At 34.9% G+C, this 14492-nt stretch overlaps 1 protein-coding gene across 11 annotated transcripts in view; it reads left to right on the top strand.

Moving 5' to 3' along the window:
* Positions 1 to 14492, top strand: part of FAM135A (family with sequence similarity 135 member A) — a 120358-nt gene that overhangs the window by 29681 nt on the left and 76185 nt on the right. For 9 of the 11 annotated variants that reach the window (XM_027057487.2, XM_027057480.2, XM_027057477.2 and 6 more), the window contains 5 exons: positions 6503 to 6642; positions 6753 to 6823; positions 8503 to 8676; positions 12330 to 12456; positions 13137 to 13290. In XM_027057487.2, coding sequence (XP_026913288.1) covers positions 6503 to 6642; positions 6753 to 6823; positions 8503 to 8676; positions 12330 to 12456; positions 13137 to 13290 — 666 coding nt within the window. Of the gene's footprint in view, positions 1 to 5341; positions 5501 to 6502; positions 6643 to 6752; positions 6824 to 8502; positions 8677 to 12329; positions 12457 to 13136; positions 13291 to 14492 lie in introns of those variants that run through there. The other 2 variants (XM_053222607.1, XM_027057482.2) reach the window with 2 other exon arrangements.

Genomic DNA, 14492 nt, shown 5'->3' with positions numbered 1-14492 from the left:
ATTGTGTATATATACCCCATCTTTTTAATCCATTCATTCATTGTTTCTGTATCTTGGCTATTGTGAATAATGCTGCAGTAAACATAGGAGTGCATTTATCTCCTTGAAATCTTTTCATTTCCTTTAGATATATACCAGAAATGAAATTGCTGGATGCTATGGCCGATCTTATTTTAATTTTTTAAGGACCCTCCATATTGTTTTCCATAGTGGTCAGGCCAATTTACATTCCCACCAGCAGTGGATAGGGTTTCCCTTTCACCACATTCTTGTTAGCACCTATTGTCTGTTGTCTTCTTGATAATAGCCATTCCAATACATGTAAGGTGATAACTCATTGTGTTGTTGATTAGCATTTCCCTGATGATTAGTGATGTTGAACATCTTGTCATGTACCTATTAGGCATTTTGATGTCATCTTTAGAAAAATTTCTATGTAGTTTTTCTATGAGACTGCTATTCATGAGGAGAAAGAAGGGAAATTGCATAAAACTTCAAACAATAATATGTGAGGAAGGTCTTATTACTATATATATATATATTTTTCTCTACTTTGATAAAAATTTCACAGCTAGATAAGCATTTGGACTAATAAGAAATCAACCCTGCTTGAACAACAAAAACATTTTTCCAGTTATTTGTATTTGACCAGATTTTTTCAAAGTCATTTATTCTAGATAAAATTTTTTGCGTGTATATGTATTCCTATCTACCACCACCCAGTGCTTTTATACAGGTGATAGCAGTTAAGAACAAATTAATATCAAGAAAAAAGGAAGGTTGGGGCACCTGGGTGGCTCAGTCTGTTAAGCATACAACTCTTGATTTCAGCTCAGGTCATGATCTCACAGTTTGTGGGTTTCAGCCCTGCATCAGGCTCTGCACTGACAGTGCATAGCCTGCTTGGGATTCTGTCTCTCTCCCTCTCTCTCTCTCCCCCTCCCTCTCTCTCTCTGTATCTCAAAAATAAATAAATAAGTAAATAAACAAACAAACAAATGTTTTTAAAAAAAGAAGAAAGGGTGGAAATAAGGACTAGCTATCAAAGTAAGGAGGGGTTGTCCCAGTTACGTGCCTTGGCAGTGGTTAATTGGCCATTAGAAATAAAGCTTCAAATATCTTGACATGCTGGTAGATGAACCATCTGTTTCCTCCCTGTTAGTTGTCTCCTTAAGCTTTTCCCAGCTATCAACTTTTCCAGGCCTTCCTTTGAGAGCCATTGAAATATTTTGACAGTTTTGCTGAATTGTTAAGATTTTTCATGATTTGACCCTATCCTACATGTCTAACTTTATTTGCTACCATTTCCTTGTGGATTTCTCCCCATGGAACCACTTCCAGTTTCTCACATTTGAAGAGTTCTAACTTACTTAATATTTTGTGCACGTATTTTCCACCTCATTGTCTCCTTTGTCCTAGTTTAGAAGTTTCCTCTGCTATGTTTCATAACACTTTTCTATAAACATCTTTTTAACATCTTATAATTTTTTGTTATTTATTTTATTATAATACAATCAAACATCAAGAATCATAAAAGGAGATTGCTTTTTTTAGAATGAGGAAGATTTGGGGTGCCTGGGTGGCTCAGTCGGTAGAGCGTCCGACTTCGGCTCAGGTCATGATCTCGTGGTCTGTGAGTTCAAGCCCCATGTCGGGCTCTGTGCTGATGGCTCAGAGCCTGGAGCCTGCTTGGGATCCTGTGTCTCCCTCTCTCTGCTCCTCCCCCACTCACTCTCTGTCTGTCTCTCTCTCCTTCAAAAATAAATTAAAAAAATTAAAAAAAATTTTTTTTAAATGAGGAAGATTCTGGGGTGCCTAGATGGCTCAGTTGGTTGAGCATCTGACTTCAGCCCCAGTCATGATCTCACGGTTTGTGGGTTCAAACCCCGCATCAGGCTCTGTGCTGACAGCATGGAGCCTGCTTTGGATTCCATGTCTCCCTCTCTGTCTGCACCTCCCCCACTCACTTTCTCTCCCTCTCAAAAATAAACAAACATTAAGAAAATTTAAAAAAATATAATAAAATGAGGAAGGTTTAAATAAATAAATCTTCATTTTATGTCACTAATCCATTACTGTTAATAGTAACTGAATGAGCTCAACAATCATGAATGGAAAACTCAGCAGAGTTAGATCTTTCAATAAACTTGGCATAGCTTATGAAACTTGAGTCCATTTGGCATTATAGCCCTCCATTTTGCTTTCCCTAGATTGAACAGCTTCCTTCTGTCACAACCATTGTCTTTTTACCTGGCTTAAGAGATAGTGATAATTACATTGGCATTTGCTTTGGCCTCCAAAATAGGGAGTTAAGAGATTATCCCATTGTAGTCCAATTATTTGCTTGAATGTTTCTATTCAAACTAGATTGGGAACTCTGAAAACAAGGGCAGGGTTCTTATTTATGTTCATATCTCTTAGTTCCCGATACTTTAGAAGCTTAATAAATTATGGTTGAATGAATGCTCACTTGTTCACAAAATAAATAACAGATATCAGTACTAGCTGTTTAAGCAAAGGGAATATAAATGTGAAAGATAATGATAGGAATAAAATATAAAACATAAATTATCACAACTTAATGTAAGTATTCATAAGCCTCTATCACAGGTCTCTAAAAGTGTAGATCAGATGTTTGGGTTAGCAGATAACTGACAGGCAAAGTGACAATAGAGTTCTTTCAACAAGAAATTAGGGCACTAAATTAAGTGTGATGAAAGTTCAAGTATTCAATAAATACATGCTAAGGGCTTATTATGTGTAAGACATATTGCTCACTCCTAAATTATAGCAATGAAAATGATATGTGGTCCTGACCTCATTGATGGAAGTTATCATCTAGTAAAGATTAAAAAGCACAGAGTGTTTCACATTCAAGACAAGAAAAGAACTATACACATATGTTTGGGTCTTTTTGTTTCTAAGACTCTTCAGTAATAGCAATATAAAACACAAAAAAGGAATAGTAAAATATTTCAGTAAGTTTTTGCAGGCAGAAAACAGAAGTGAGAGCTGAACTGCTTTTTAAGGACACCTTCTCCCAGGGATTTCAGGAAGGTACAGCAGGTGAAGGGAAATAAGGGGTGGGCCTGAAATCAGTGATGAATTAAAGGTCTGTAATCAGGTCAGCTGTTATAGTTGGCCACCCCAGACCCAACTGCAGTATGTCAGGAAGATTAGTGTTTACCTTAGGATAAAAACGTGGGGACTTTTCTCTAAGTAAATTGCCATGAGATATTAACATATTAATGCTTCAGAGTAAAGCACATTCTTTTTTGCGTGTGTTAAAAATCTACTCTCAACAGACTTTACGGTATATAGTACAGTGTTGCTATAACTTAGGAGTGCACATTGTTGTACAGCAGAGTTCTAGAGCTTTTTAACTTTGCATGACTGAAACTCTGTACCACTGACTAGCAGTTCCTCATTTCTCCCTCCCCGCGGCCCCTAGCAACCACTATTCTACTTTCTTTGATGAGTTTGACTATTTTAGATAGCACATATAAATAGAATCATGCAGCGTTTGGCCTGTTTCACTTAGCTTAAGTCGTTATGGTCTATCCATATGTTGCTGCATATTATAGGATTTCCTTTTATTAAGGTTGAAAATATTCTATTGTATAAATCATTTTCTTTACCCATTCACCTACTTACGGACAGGTTATTTCTACCACTTAGCTATTGTGAATCATGCGGCAGTGAATTATGGAAGTGCAGATATATCTTCAATATCCTGTTTTCAATTCTTTGGGATAAATAGCAGATGTATAATTGCTGGATCATATGATAGTTCTATTTTTAATTTTTTGAGGAACCTTCATTCTGTTTCCAGTAGTGGCAACACCATTTTACATTCTCACCAATAGTGTACAAGTGTTCCAGTTTCTCCACAAGTGCTGACCCTATACATAATACCACTATATGGAGTAAGAAGAATGTGAGACATGGACCTTGACTTCAAGAAGTTTATATTCCTTCTCTTCAGATTCTCTCCCTTTCCATCTTCATTTGACTCTTTTTTATGGTATTGTCAAATACCATTGTCAGTAGGGTCTTTCCTGAGATCCCAGACGAGGTTCACCCTCATAAGATAACATAGCACTCTATTTCTGTCATACTCAGTACAGATGTAATTTACAGAATTCGAGGAGGGCAGGGAAAGTGGGGTTTTTTTTTCCTTTGGTTTGGTGTACTTAACTTGTAACAATGTATGTCACAGAGTAACTGTATAACACATATTTAGAATTTTTATGAAAAGTATCACACATTTTTGAAGATCATATAAAACATTATTTTATTAAATAATAAAATGAATACCCAAATACTCATTCCTTCATTTAAGAAATAGAACATTGTTGGGGTGCCTGGGTAGCTCAGTCGGTTGAGTATCTGACTTCGGCTCAGGTCATGATCTCATAGTTTGTGAGTTTGAGCCCCACATCGGGCTCTGTGCTGACAGCTCAGAGCCTGGAGCCTGCTTCACATCCTGTGTCTCCCTCTCTGTCTGCCCTCCACTGCTCATGCTTTCTCGCTCTCTCTCAAAAATAAATAAAAACATTAAAAAAGAAAAAAAGAAATAGAACATTACTACTACCATAAAAACCTCCTGTATACCCCACCTCATTTTTGTGTTAATCATTCTTTTTGCTTTCTGTATAGTTTTATCACCTGTGAATGTCATCCAAGTATATATCTGGTTGAGTTTGGAGAAACTGAATAGTAAGCACAAGCCTAGTTGTGTAAGAAAGCTGTAGTATCACTACTGTAAACGAAGTCTCCCAGAGAAAAAGCTGAATGAAGTCTCTGGGTCATAGTACGCTTCTGTATACTAAAAAGTTTTAAGACCCCCTTTTTGGGGGAAGTTAGCCAACAAAGTCAGGAGTGAATCATGTGAAATTTAGATCTCATCACAGTGCTTCTGGTAAGTTTGTAATATGATCAAGTATTAGATAACAAACACATTGAGTAGGCTGATTTGCCTCTAAACTTAACATTTAACTTTTCTTCCTCCAAGGGAATGGGTCAAAACAGAAACCTTCTGTTCAGTGAAAAGACTGCCCTCTTATGATCTAGGCAATAGGGCAGAAACTTCCATCAGTGTGCCCTCAGATAAATTGAGCAGTGAAAAGAATCTGGTCAAGCTTTTAATCTGTTCTTAAGTTAAAAAATGATACCATGGCAGCAAGAATCTTTCATATGACAGACCTCAAAATATCTATTTGTTGAGGCACACTAATCCAATATTTATTAGCCACGTTCTAGAACTAAGGCAGAAGAAGGGCTCTTAGTACCTCACCCTAAGTCATCCCTTCACTAGGTTTGCCCTTTTCATCCTACACAGGTTCTGACCTCAGGCCACCACTCCATATGGATACCTTCTTATTCCATTTGAACTCTGGTGTCCCACTCTAGGCTCCCTGCTGTGCAGAGATACCCACGTTGTTGAAATGTTTAGATTCCACCTTGTTGGAATGACCTGACACCAACAACCTGGACGGAGGTAGAACAAACTTGACATGTAAAGGGCATGGTCTTCCATGAGACTGATCTTACTTCAGACATAAGGTGCCACTTAAAGGGTCCACTGGCTACCCTCATTTCTGATTAGATAGCAACAAATTTGGGGTTCCCATTACACTTCAGGTGTGATAATTCACTGAAACAACACACAGAACTCAGGAAAGCACTCTACTTATTATTATAGTTTTATTATAGCAAAGGGATACATATCAGAGCCAGCCAAAAGAAGAGGTGCATAGGGCAAGGTCTGAAAGGGTTCCAGATTTGTAAAGCTTCTTTGTTCTCTCTGCAAGGAGTCAGGACATATTACCCTCCCAGAAAGTTTGCATGTGACAATATGTAGAATACTGCCAATCAGGAAAGCTCACTTGATTGAATCATTGCTCAGTCTTCAGCCCCCTTCCCCTCACTGGAGGTTGAGCTTAAACCATGTGGGTCAGTCGCCAACTCTGTAGTCATGTAGTTGATCTTGTGTGGCCAGCCTCCATCCTGAGTCATCTCCTTACCATTATTTGGGCCTACCATGAATAACTCGTCACTGGGAAATTCTAAGGATTTAGAGGCCACTTACAAGGAATTGGGACAAAAGCCAAACTCTTTATTCCAAGGATTTAGAGGTTGCCACCCAGCAACCAGGACAATGGCCAATCAAATTCTTCACTATGCATCTATGGAAAACTAAATTGCTTCCTTCTGCGTGTACAGATCAATTGTTCCTTTTAAAAGAATCTACCTTGAGATTCCTCATTTACCTTCTCAGATTAAGATAAGTTGTACAAAAATTTTATGATGGTTATAATGTACTTATTTATTCATTTTTTTACATAGAAAGTAGTAAACTTTCAGAAATGTTCTAATACTGCTATGTAAAATGGTAATGGTACTGGAGTAATACAGTAAAACTTATGGTATTTTAAAGTATTAATTTACTTGTATTGTGTTTTTACTTTTACCTGTCAGTTACATATCTTATCTGTTTTAGGTATGACTTTAGCCTTTCCAGCTTCAGTTCATGATTCTCTGATTTGCAGTAAAACATTTCAAATTCTATATAAAAATGAGGAGGTTGTTTTAAATGATGTCATGATCTTCAAAGTTAAAATGTTGTTGGATGAAAAAAAGGTAAACATCTCTTCATATATATTTAGATAAATATTTTTATAGAGCCTCAAGGCTTATTTCTAACTTTGTGTAAGTATTCAAAAATATCTTACATTGTAATTTCTCTTGAGATTGAAGAAACCCTTGAAGAAATGAATTTTCTGTTATCTTTGGATCTACACTTCACAGATGGAGATTATTCGTAAGTAGACTAATCAAACAATTAAAAATCTTTCGTTTCTCATAACTGGTATCTATTCTCCATTTTGTTAGAAATCTAGCCTGTCCGTTTCTTGTTTAAACTACTTCTGTCTAGATACCATATGTTTTCACTCATAGATGGATCTTGAGAAACTTAACAGAAGACCATGGGGGAGTGCAAGGGGAAAAAAAACAGTTACAGAGAGGGAGGGAGGCAAACTATAAGAGAGTTTTGGATACTGAGAACAAACTGAGGGTTGATGGAGGGTAGGGGGAGAGAGGAAAGCGGGTGATGAGCATTGAGGAGGGCACTTGTTGGGATGAGCACTGGGTGTTATATGGAAACCAATTTGTCAATAAATTATATTAAAAAATAAAATTAAATAAACTACTTCTGTCTAACTGGAACAGTCTCATGAGAGTGGTTACACATACTCTTTTGTATCCATGTCAATTCTGTGTGCCCCAGGTAGCAAATCAGACAAGTTGAAGAAATATGATACAATTTCCTAGACTCTAGAAACTCCACTGATAATACCACTACTATGAGACATTTAAATGTAACTGAACTCTCTTTCACTATATCACTGACCATCTTAGTGGCATGAGTGATGCCATGTTTAGGCGGGACTCTTGATATGTAGAGTGTTATCAAGACTGATGACTCTTATACTTTGCAGTTATTTCTAGTTCAGTAATTCCTAGAGCCCTTGAGGAAGTTTTAGGACTGGCTACTCTGAACTTGTTCACACATGTGGACGTTCAGTCATATATGTTAGGGACACGTGCTTGTATTCATTTAAAACAAGAATCAGAGATTTGTTTAGCAATTTTATCTTTTGCAGTTTTTTTTTCTCATTTCAAACATACTTGTAGAAATACTTTTTAAAAATTGTACATACATTTAGACTCTTGTGGGAAAAATGGCTAAGCAGTCACATCCTGAAAAGTCTACTTGAGATGTCCTCTTTACTATCAGGGAGGAATAAGAATTTTTGATGTGGCAGCTACTGCTCCTCTATAATACTTGTTTATTACAAAGAATGCCTTAAGGGATTATTTTCAAACCAACTCAGAATTTTATAAATAAAGTAAAATGAAATGAGTAAGTAGTTTAACTATAGGTAGTTATAACATATGTATGGGTTAAAATACATACACACACACAAACTCATTGGGAATCATTCTCATGGCATTGTTTGAATTTTTGATATGTAGAAATCTGACAGACTAAATATTTATAATAAAATATCTACCAGTTGCTTACTTTCAAGCATCACTTAATAACAAAATTTTGTATAATAAAAGTAATTTTAACTGTCTTTTGGGATTTATTATTATAGGATTTGACTTCTGTTATACTGCAACCTTATAATGAACAGTATACCCTAGGGAGTAAAATTTAGTGTAAGGTAAGAGTACTTCTTAGTCTGTCAAAAAGGATTCGTTTTATAGGAACATTAGTAAAAAAACAACAACAACAACAAAAAAACCCAGTCTGTATCATGGACTGGTAGAAAACTAAAGGTAAGATCTGGTTATTATTACTAGATTTAACATTTCTGTCTAATGAGATGTGATGCTTTAAAAATTATTCTGAGTTTTTAAAAAGTAATTAATTAAATATTAGCCTTTACTTTATTATGCTATACTTATATGCAAATGTGTTGCTTTTTATAGGGCAGACGACCTGAATGCCTTGCAGCTAATAAGTAGCCGAACATTGAAGCTGCACTTTAGCCTCCATAGAGGCCTTCATCATCATGTTAATGTTATGTTTGATTATTTCCACCTCTCTGTTGTGTCTGTTACAGTCCACGCATCATTGGTTGCACTGCACCAGCCACTAATAAGGTAAATTTAATCAATACCCTGGTCCTAATTAATGTAGTATCTTTTATTTTATAGTGAAAACATATACATTGATAAAGTTAATTAGGAATTTCTAAATTTATAATTATTAAGTACTTTCATTTTATACTAAAGTCATAAAATAATAATATTTAAGAGCATGGGAATATTAGATTGATAACTCTTTTAATGCAGAAGTATGAAACAATCTTTGTCAAATAAACTGATCAAGAAAACCAGTGCAGTCTGGAAATAATCATACAGCATTGTTTAGTCTGTACCTGTGTTTTTGTTTTTTAAATGTTTCTTTATTTTTGAGAGAGAGAGAGAGTGTGTGGGAGGGGGGGAGAGAAAGGGAAAGAGTTGGGGAGAGAGGATGACAGCCTGATGCGTGGCTTGAACTCACGAATCGTAAGATCATGACCTGAACCAAAGTTGGATACTTAACCTGCTGAGCCACCCAGGTGCCCTTGTACCTGTGTTTTTTGTTTGTTTGTTTGTTTTTTTAACGTTTATTTATTTTTGAGACAGAGAGAGACAGAGCATGAACGGGGGAGGGTCAGAGAGAGAGGGAGACACAGAATCTGAAACAGGCTCCAGGCTCTGAGCTGTCAGCACAGAGCCTGACGCTGGGCTCGAACTCACGGACCGCCAGATCATGACCTGAGCCAAAGTCGGATGCTCAACTGACTGAGCCACCCAGGTGCCCCGTACCTGTGTTTTTAAGCAGTGCTGTACTATATTCATTCTCTGGAAAAGTATATTCATTTTTTTCTTCTTTTTTTGGCCTCGTCTCTGGATCAGCTAATTCTTTCTTAAATCTATTGCTATATAATAATTCTTGTTTTCCAAGTCATTAATCAATTTTATGGATCTTTACTAATAAGCTTTTCAACTGTATCATGTACCATTTTCTCCTAAAGGTACATGATATTCTGGATTATAATAAATGCATTGAGATAATTATTTATTTCTGCCCACTTCCATAGGGAGATAAATTGTTTTTCATTATGTAAGAATGCATGTGAAGCTTTTCAGTTTTTTACAATAAAACATTGTCCTTTTGTGGTGTGGGCAACAGATAGACACTTAAAATCAGTAACTTACATGAAAAAGACTCCAAATTGATTTGATTTCTGAACTGTCTACTTTATAATTTCTGTCACAAATCTGATCCCAACAACTGATACTTAGGATGGTGCTTCAGGAATGTGATGTTAAACTGATTTGTCAGAAAAACTAAGTAGGGGGCGGGGGCGGGGGCGCTTGTGTGGCTCAGTTGGTTAAGCATCTGACTCTTGGTTTCCACTCAAGTCATGATCTCATGGTTCGTGGGATTGAGCCCTGCATTAGGCTCTGTGCTGACAGCTCAGGAAGAAGTCTTTTTCCTAATGACTTGCTTTGCTTTCCTTATACCTGTAACTAGTTGTTTTATTATCTTTTTTTTTAGCTCTTAGGACTTTGAGAGCTTGTTCTTGGTTGCTATAACTTTTGTAAACAGGAAAGTGTTCCTATTATATAATTTTATTGTAAACTTTTTCAAAAAATTTTTAGATATTGATTGAATAAATTAATATGTAATAACATGAAAGGTAAATGAAATTTCTTTTATAAGAAAGTGCTTCTTTTGAAATATGACTTTGAAATGAATAGTATACAATATTTTTAATGAATTACATGTTAGGTTTTAATGCTAAAAGTTTATTTAAAAATATATTTCTGTAGTTTTCTGAATCTCTTGTTACTGTAATTTCAATAATCTCTAACTAAAATATTTCAGCCATTTTTTTTCTTTAGAATATTGGCTTAATTTCTCTTCTGAGAAATATACAAACAATTTATAGAGGTTAGCTCATCTTATTGATGTTGCTTCCTAAGGCCCCAAATAAATAGAGTTAGTGATATTTACATCACTAATCCTAGTGAGTTAAATGTGTGCTTCCTCTTGCAATGCAGCAGTTTTTGCCACAGACTAGTAGGAGAAAGAGGCAGCTCATCTCCTAGAGACCGTCCAATGTCTCCTAGAGACATTTTTGGCTCGGAATTAGAAGCCAAGAGGATTAGCTGTTGGCTCTGGTTAGTGACTGGAAAAGAAGATGAGATGCCACAACAGCTGAGGTTGCTGTTCTTTTATTTAGCTGCCGTGGGCCTTGATCTCCCTTCTGTTGTGGCTAGAACTTTGCCATGAAAGATGCAGCACCTTTTGCTGCCTTTTTTCCTTTCCTGGAGCTGAGAAGGGAAGCAAGGAAGGGGTAAAGAAAAGCTTTTTGCTGGTGCATGCCAGTAGAGGGGTCACGTTAAGGGTAACATTCCTCACTATGCTTTGACAAGTTTTTTCTGAGGTTTTATTAAATGGCTTTTTTCTCCTCTAAACAAAATGAAACAATATTTTACAAATATCATCTTTTTAAATGTTATTTTTATTTAAAATAATTTCTATGATCAATACAACTACAGACATTAAATCAATTACTTATAATAAGTGGGGTTAGATTTCTTTCTTTGCTTGTTTTTTACATAATCTGTTTTTAGATTTTTTTTTTTAAAGTTTATTCATTTTTGAGAGAGAGAGACAGAGCATGAGCAGGGGAGGGGCAGAGAGAGAGAGGGAGACACAAAATCCAAAACAGGCTCCAGGCTCTGAGCTGTCATCACAGAGCCCGATGTGGGGCTCAAACTCACGAACCATGAGATCATGACCTGAACTGAAGTCCAACGCTTAACTGACTAAGCCACCTAGGTGCCCCTATGTAATGTTTTTATATGTGAACTTTTCTAAGTATAACTTCTATGACTCAATTCTGAAAAACACATTGTGGCAAATGTAAGTTACCATTGACTTGCAACTCCCTTCTTTGCTGGGATGTGGATATTTAATTTTTGCAAAGCAAATTGATTTTGCAAATGAAGACTGCTTTCTGCTTATGGCAAAATTGACTTTCATTCCTGTCTTTTCCGTTTTGCCAAACTGTCAAACAGTCCAAATGCTTTGGGCTACTTATAATTAGCCAATACTTTATCTCAAAATTGTATATGACTTTAAACATTCAAATAGAATATGCCTTTTACTGTATAGAACTTATGGTATATTAAATGTAATGTTAATATTAACAATAGTTCATATATGATTGAGACAGTACCTTGAAGTGCTTGAAGATTGTCTTAATAGAGTTCATAGGCTTATAGTAAAGAGAAAGGAAATACCTTGTTTTTGCTAAATAGAGGCAACAAATAGATTTAGTAGCTTTTCTTTTTCTATATTTAAGTGGGAAGCTATTTCTATAAGTAGAGTCCATATTTAATTAACTTTATGAACTTGGTACCAGTTCTGACAGATTAGTATTTCCAAATTAAAGCTTGATCCTCATTTGTCATTTAACTACTTGGATTCCACACTGTTTTTATTTTTAGAATCCTTTGAGACTTCCTAAAACCCAGTTATGGAGACGTTATCTCAGGCATCTAGTCTTGATTTTTTATATATTCTTTGTCTTTTCATAAATGATTTCAGTTATTAAAGGACATTTTTCAGAATACTTTAGAAATTATAACTTTGCAAAACCCTTGCTCTTTATTTTTATAAGATTTTCTTTTGTAAGTATTCAACATTCAAATAGGCTATTAGGACAATAATAATGTAATAATTATTTCTCCAGCTTTCCTCGCCCTGTGAAGACAACTTGGCTAAATAGAAATGCACCAGCACAAAACAAAGATTCTGTGATTCCTACTCTTGAAAGTGTGGTCTTTGGTATAAACTACACAAAACAGTTATCACCAGACGTAAGAACTGAAATACTTATGCATCCTTTTTTCCTCTTATTTTAAATGAAGTCTTTTTTAACTGTTGTATCTGTGAATGTGATATTTATGTTATTAATTATTTGAATTCAGTAATTTACAGATCTAGTTGAATATGATCTTAACAAATTGGTTGGTTCCAGTTGTTTGTTGTGAAAACTAACCTGATACTTAGCGATTAACCAGATTTAATGGATAAAGATCTTTGACAATGCCTTTTTAACTTGTTACTATCACCTCTTGCTCCCTTAACAGAACTGGTAGAATCATTCCAAAGGAGCTTGTAAAGAACAGTTGCCAGAGTTGAGACTCAGCTTGCAATAGTAGAAGTACAACCAATATTTCCTTAAAAGGAAAGGGACTTATACTATAGAAACAGAGTATCTGTCCTGCAGTGCAAATGTAATTTGAATCTCCAGTTTTCAAAAACCATAATTTAATCTGTTTGTTTTAAAAGCCCACTGTAATTGAAATTACTAGAGTCACATTTTATATGTTTCAATTACTTGTACGAACAGAAGCAATTCTCTAAAATATTACTGAATTTTTATGGTTTAGAATAGTTAGTAAATGTTTAGAATTTTTCCTTTATTATTTGAAGTTTTAAGTGTAGTATTTTTTGGTTACTAATACTGTATATCCCAAATCTATTCTTTGTTTAGGGTTGCAGCTTCATCATTGCAGACTCCTTCCTACATCATGCGTATCATTTCCATTATACACTTTGTGCCACTTTGCTGCTAGCCTTCAAAGGATTGCACAGCTACTTCATTACGGTAACAGAAGAGATTCCCTCTTGTCAGAAACTAGAACTGGGTATGTTAAAAGTAGCCAGACCTAATCTATAGTTGAAGTCTTCTCTTCATTCTCATTTTGCTAGTTATCAGCTTTGCCGTAGCTTTTCTTTACTAAAACTACAGTGTTTATATGCTTCACTTCTACTTCTTTCTCAATTCCATCTTTTTTGACCCTTGATATTACTTTCTGCAATTTAAAAATTCTTTTTATGGTATTGAGAAATAACTTCTTGGTTCTAAGTTTGAAATGAGTCTTTTGATAGATTTTTAAAAAATATATGTCAATATACCATTTCTATTAAAATATAACCAGAAAACATACTAGATAGCAAATGTTATAATTCTCTACAAAATCATGGGGAGATGAGCTAAATCTGTACTTCCAAATATTTAAATCTAAGCAGATTGTAGGTGCTTGGATCATTTTTATATACATTTGGTTCTAAGTGATCTCAGATCTTATTTCTTTTAATTCAGAGAATAATAATGTTACTCAGTTTTAACATTCTGAAATTTATTTAAATCATTAAAATAATCAATCTTGGTTTTAGTCCAGCAGTAATATCTGCATATATGTTACAGTACACAATAAAAAATGATCTTGTCTTGATTTTGCATACCATTTGTAGAATGGTATACAGAATGCTTTTGCACATATTTCACAGAAGATAAATTTTGGAGATTAGCAAAAATAGGTTTTTATTCAGACCTTTTATGTTAGCTTAATAAGCTTTTCTTTTCAAACATCAGCTAATAGTTCATCATAATAAGCACATTTTAAAATTCTCAGAATAAATTAATTTTGTCATTATATACTTGAATAAATCAAGAATTACTTTTAAATTTTACTTAATCAGTTTTCTTTGTTTATTTGTTTCTGAAGGATCTCAGTCTTTTAACAGTGTTGAGGCACTCTTAAAAATAGTCACTGTTATTGAAAATAATTCTTGGGTTTGAGACTAGTTAGCCTATTATTATAATTGCCTATTTGGGGATATAAAAGAATTGTAAGAACATGTAATGATTTGTATGTCACTTAAATTCAGCTGTGAGAAAATGCTGATATTGTGCCACTGCCTATCAGCAATTACTCCAGTGGATTTGATTAACAGATATCACTCAGTTGACTACTTAGAATACTTAATTCAAGGATCCCAATGTATATACAGATGTACAAACAATAGGAAAATTTATTCTTTTTTGTTCATGTATTCTTTCCCA

Source organism: Acinonyx jubatus, chromosome B2, assembly GCF_027475565.1.
Source record: "Acinonyx jubatus isolate Ajub_Pintada_27869175 chromosome B2, VMU_Ajub_asm_v1.0, whole genome shotgun sequence".
Lineage (NCBI taxonomy): Eukaryota > Metazoa > Chordata > Mammalia > Carnivora > Felidae > Acinonyx > Acinonyx jubatus.
The sequence above is the reverse complement of the archived record's forward strand: the minus strand, read 5'-3'. Positions and strand labels throughout refer to the sequence as shown.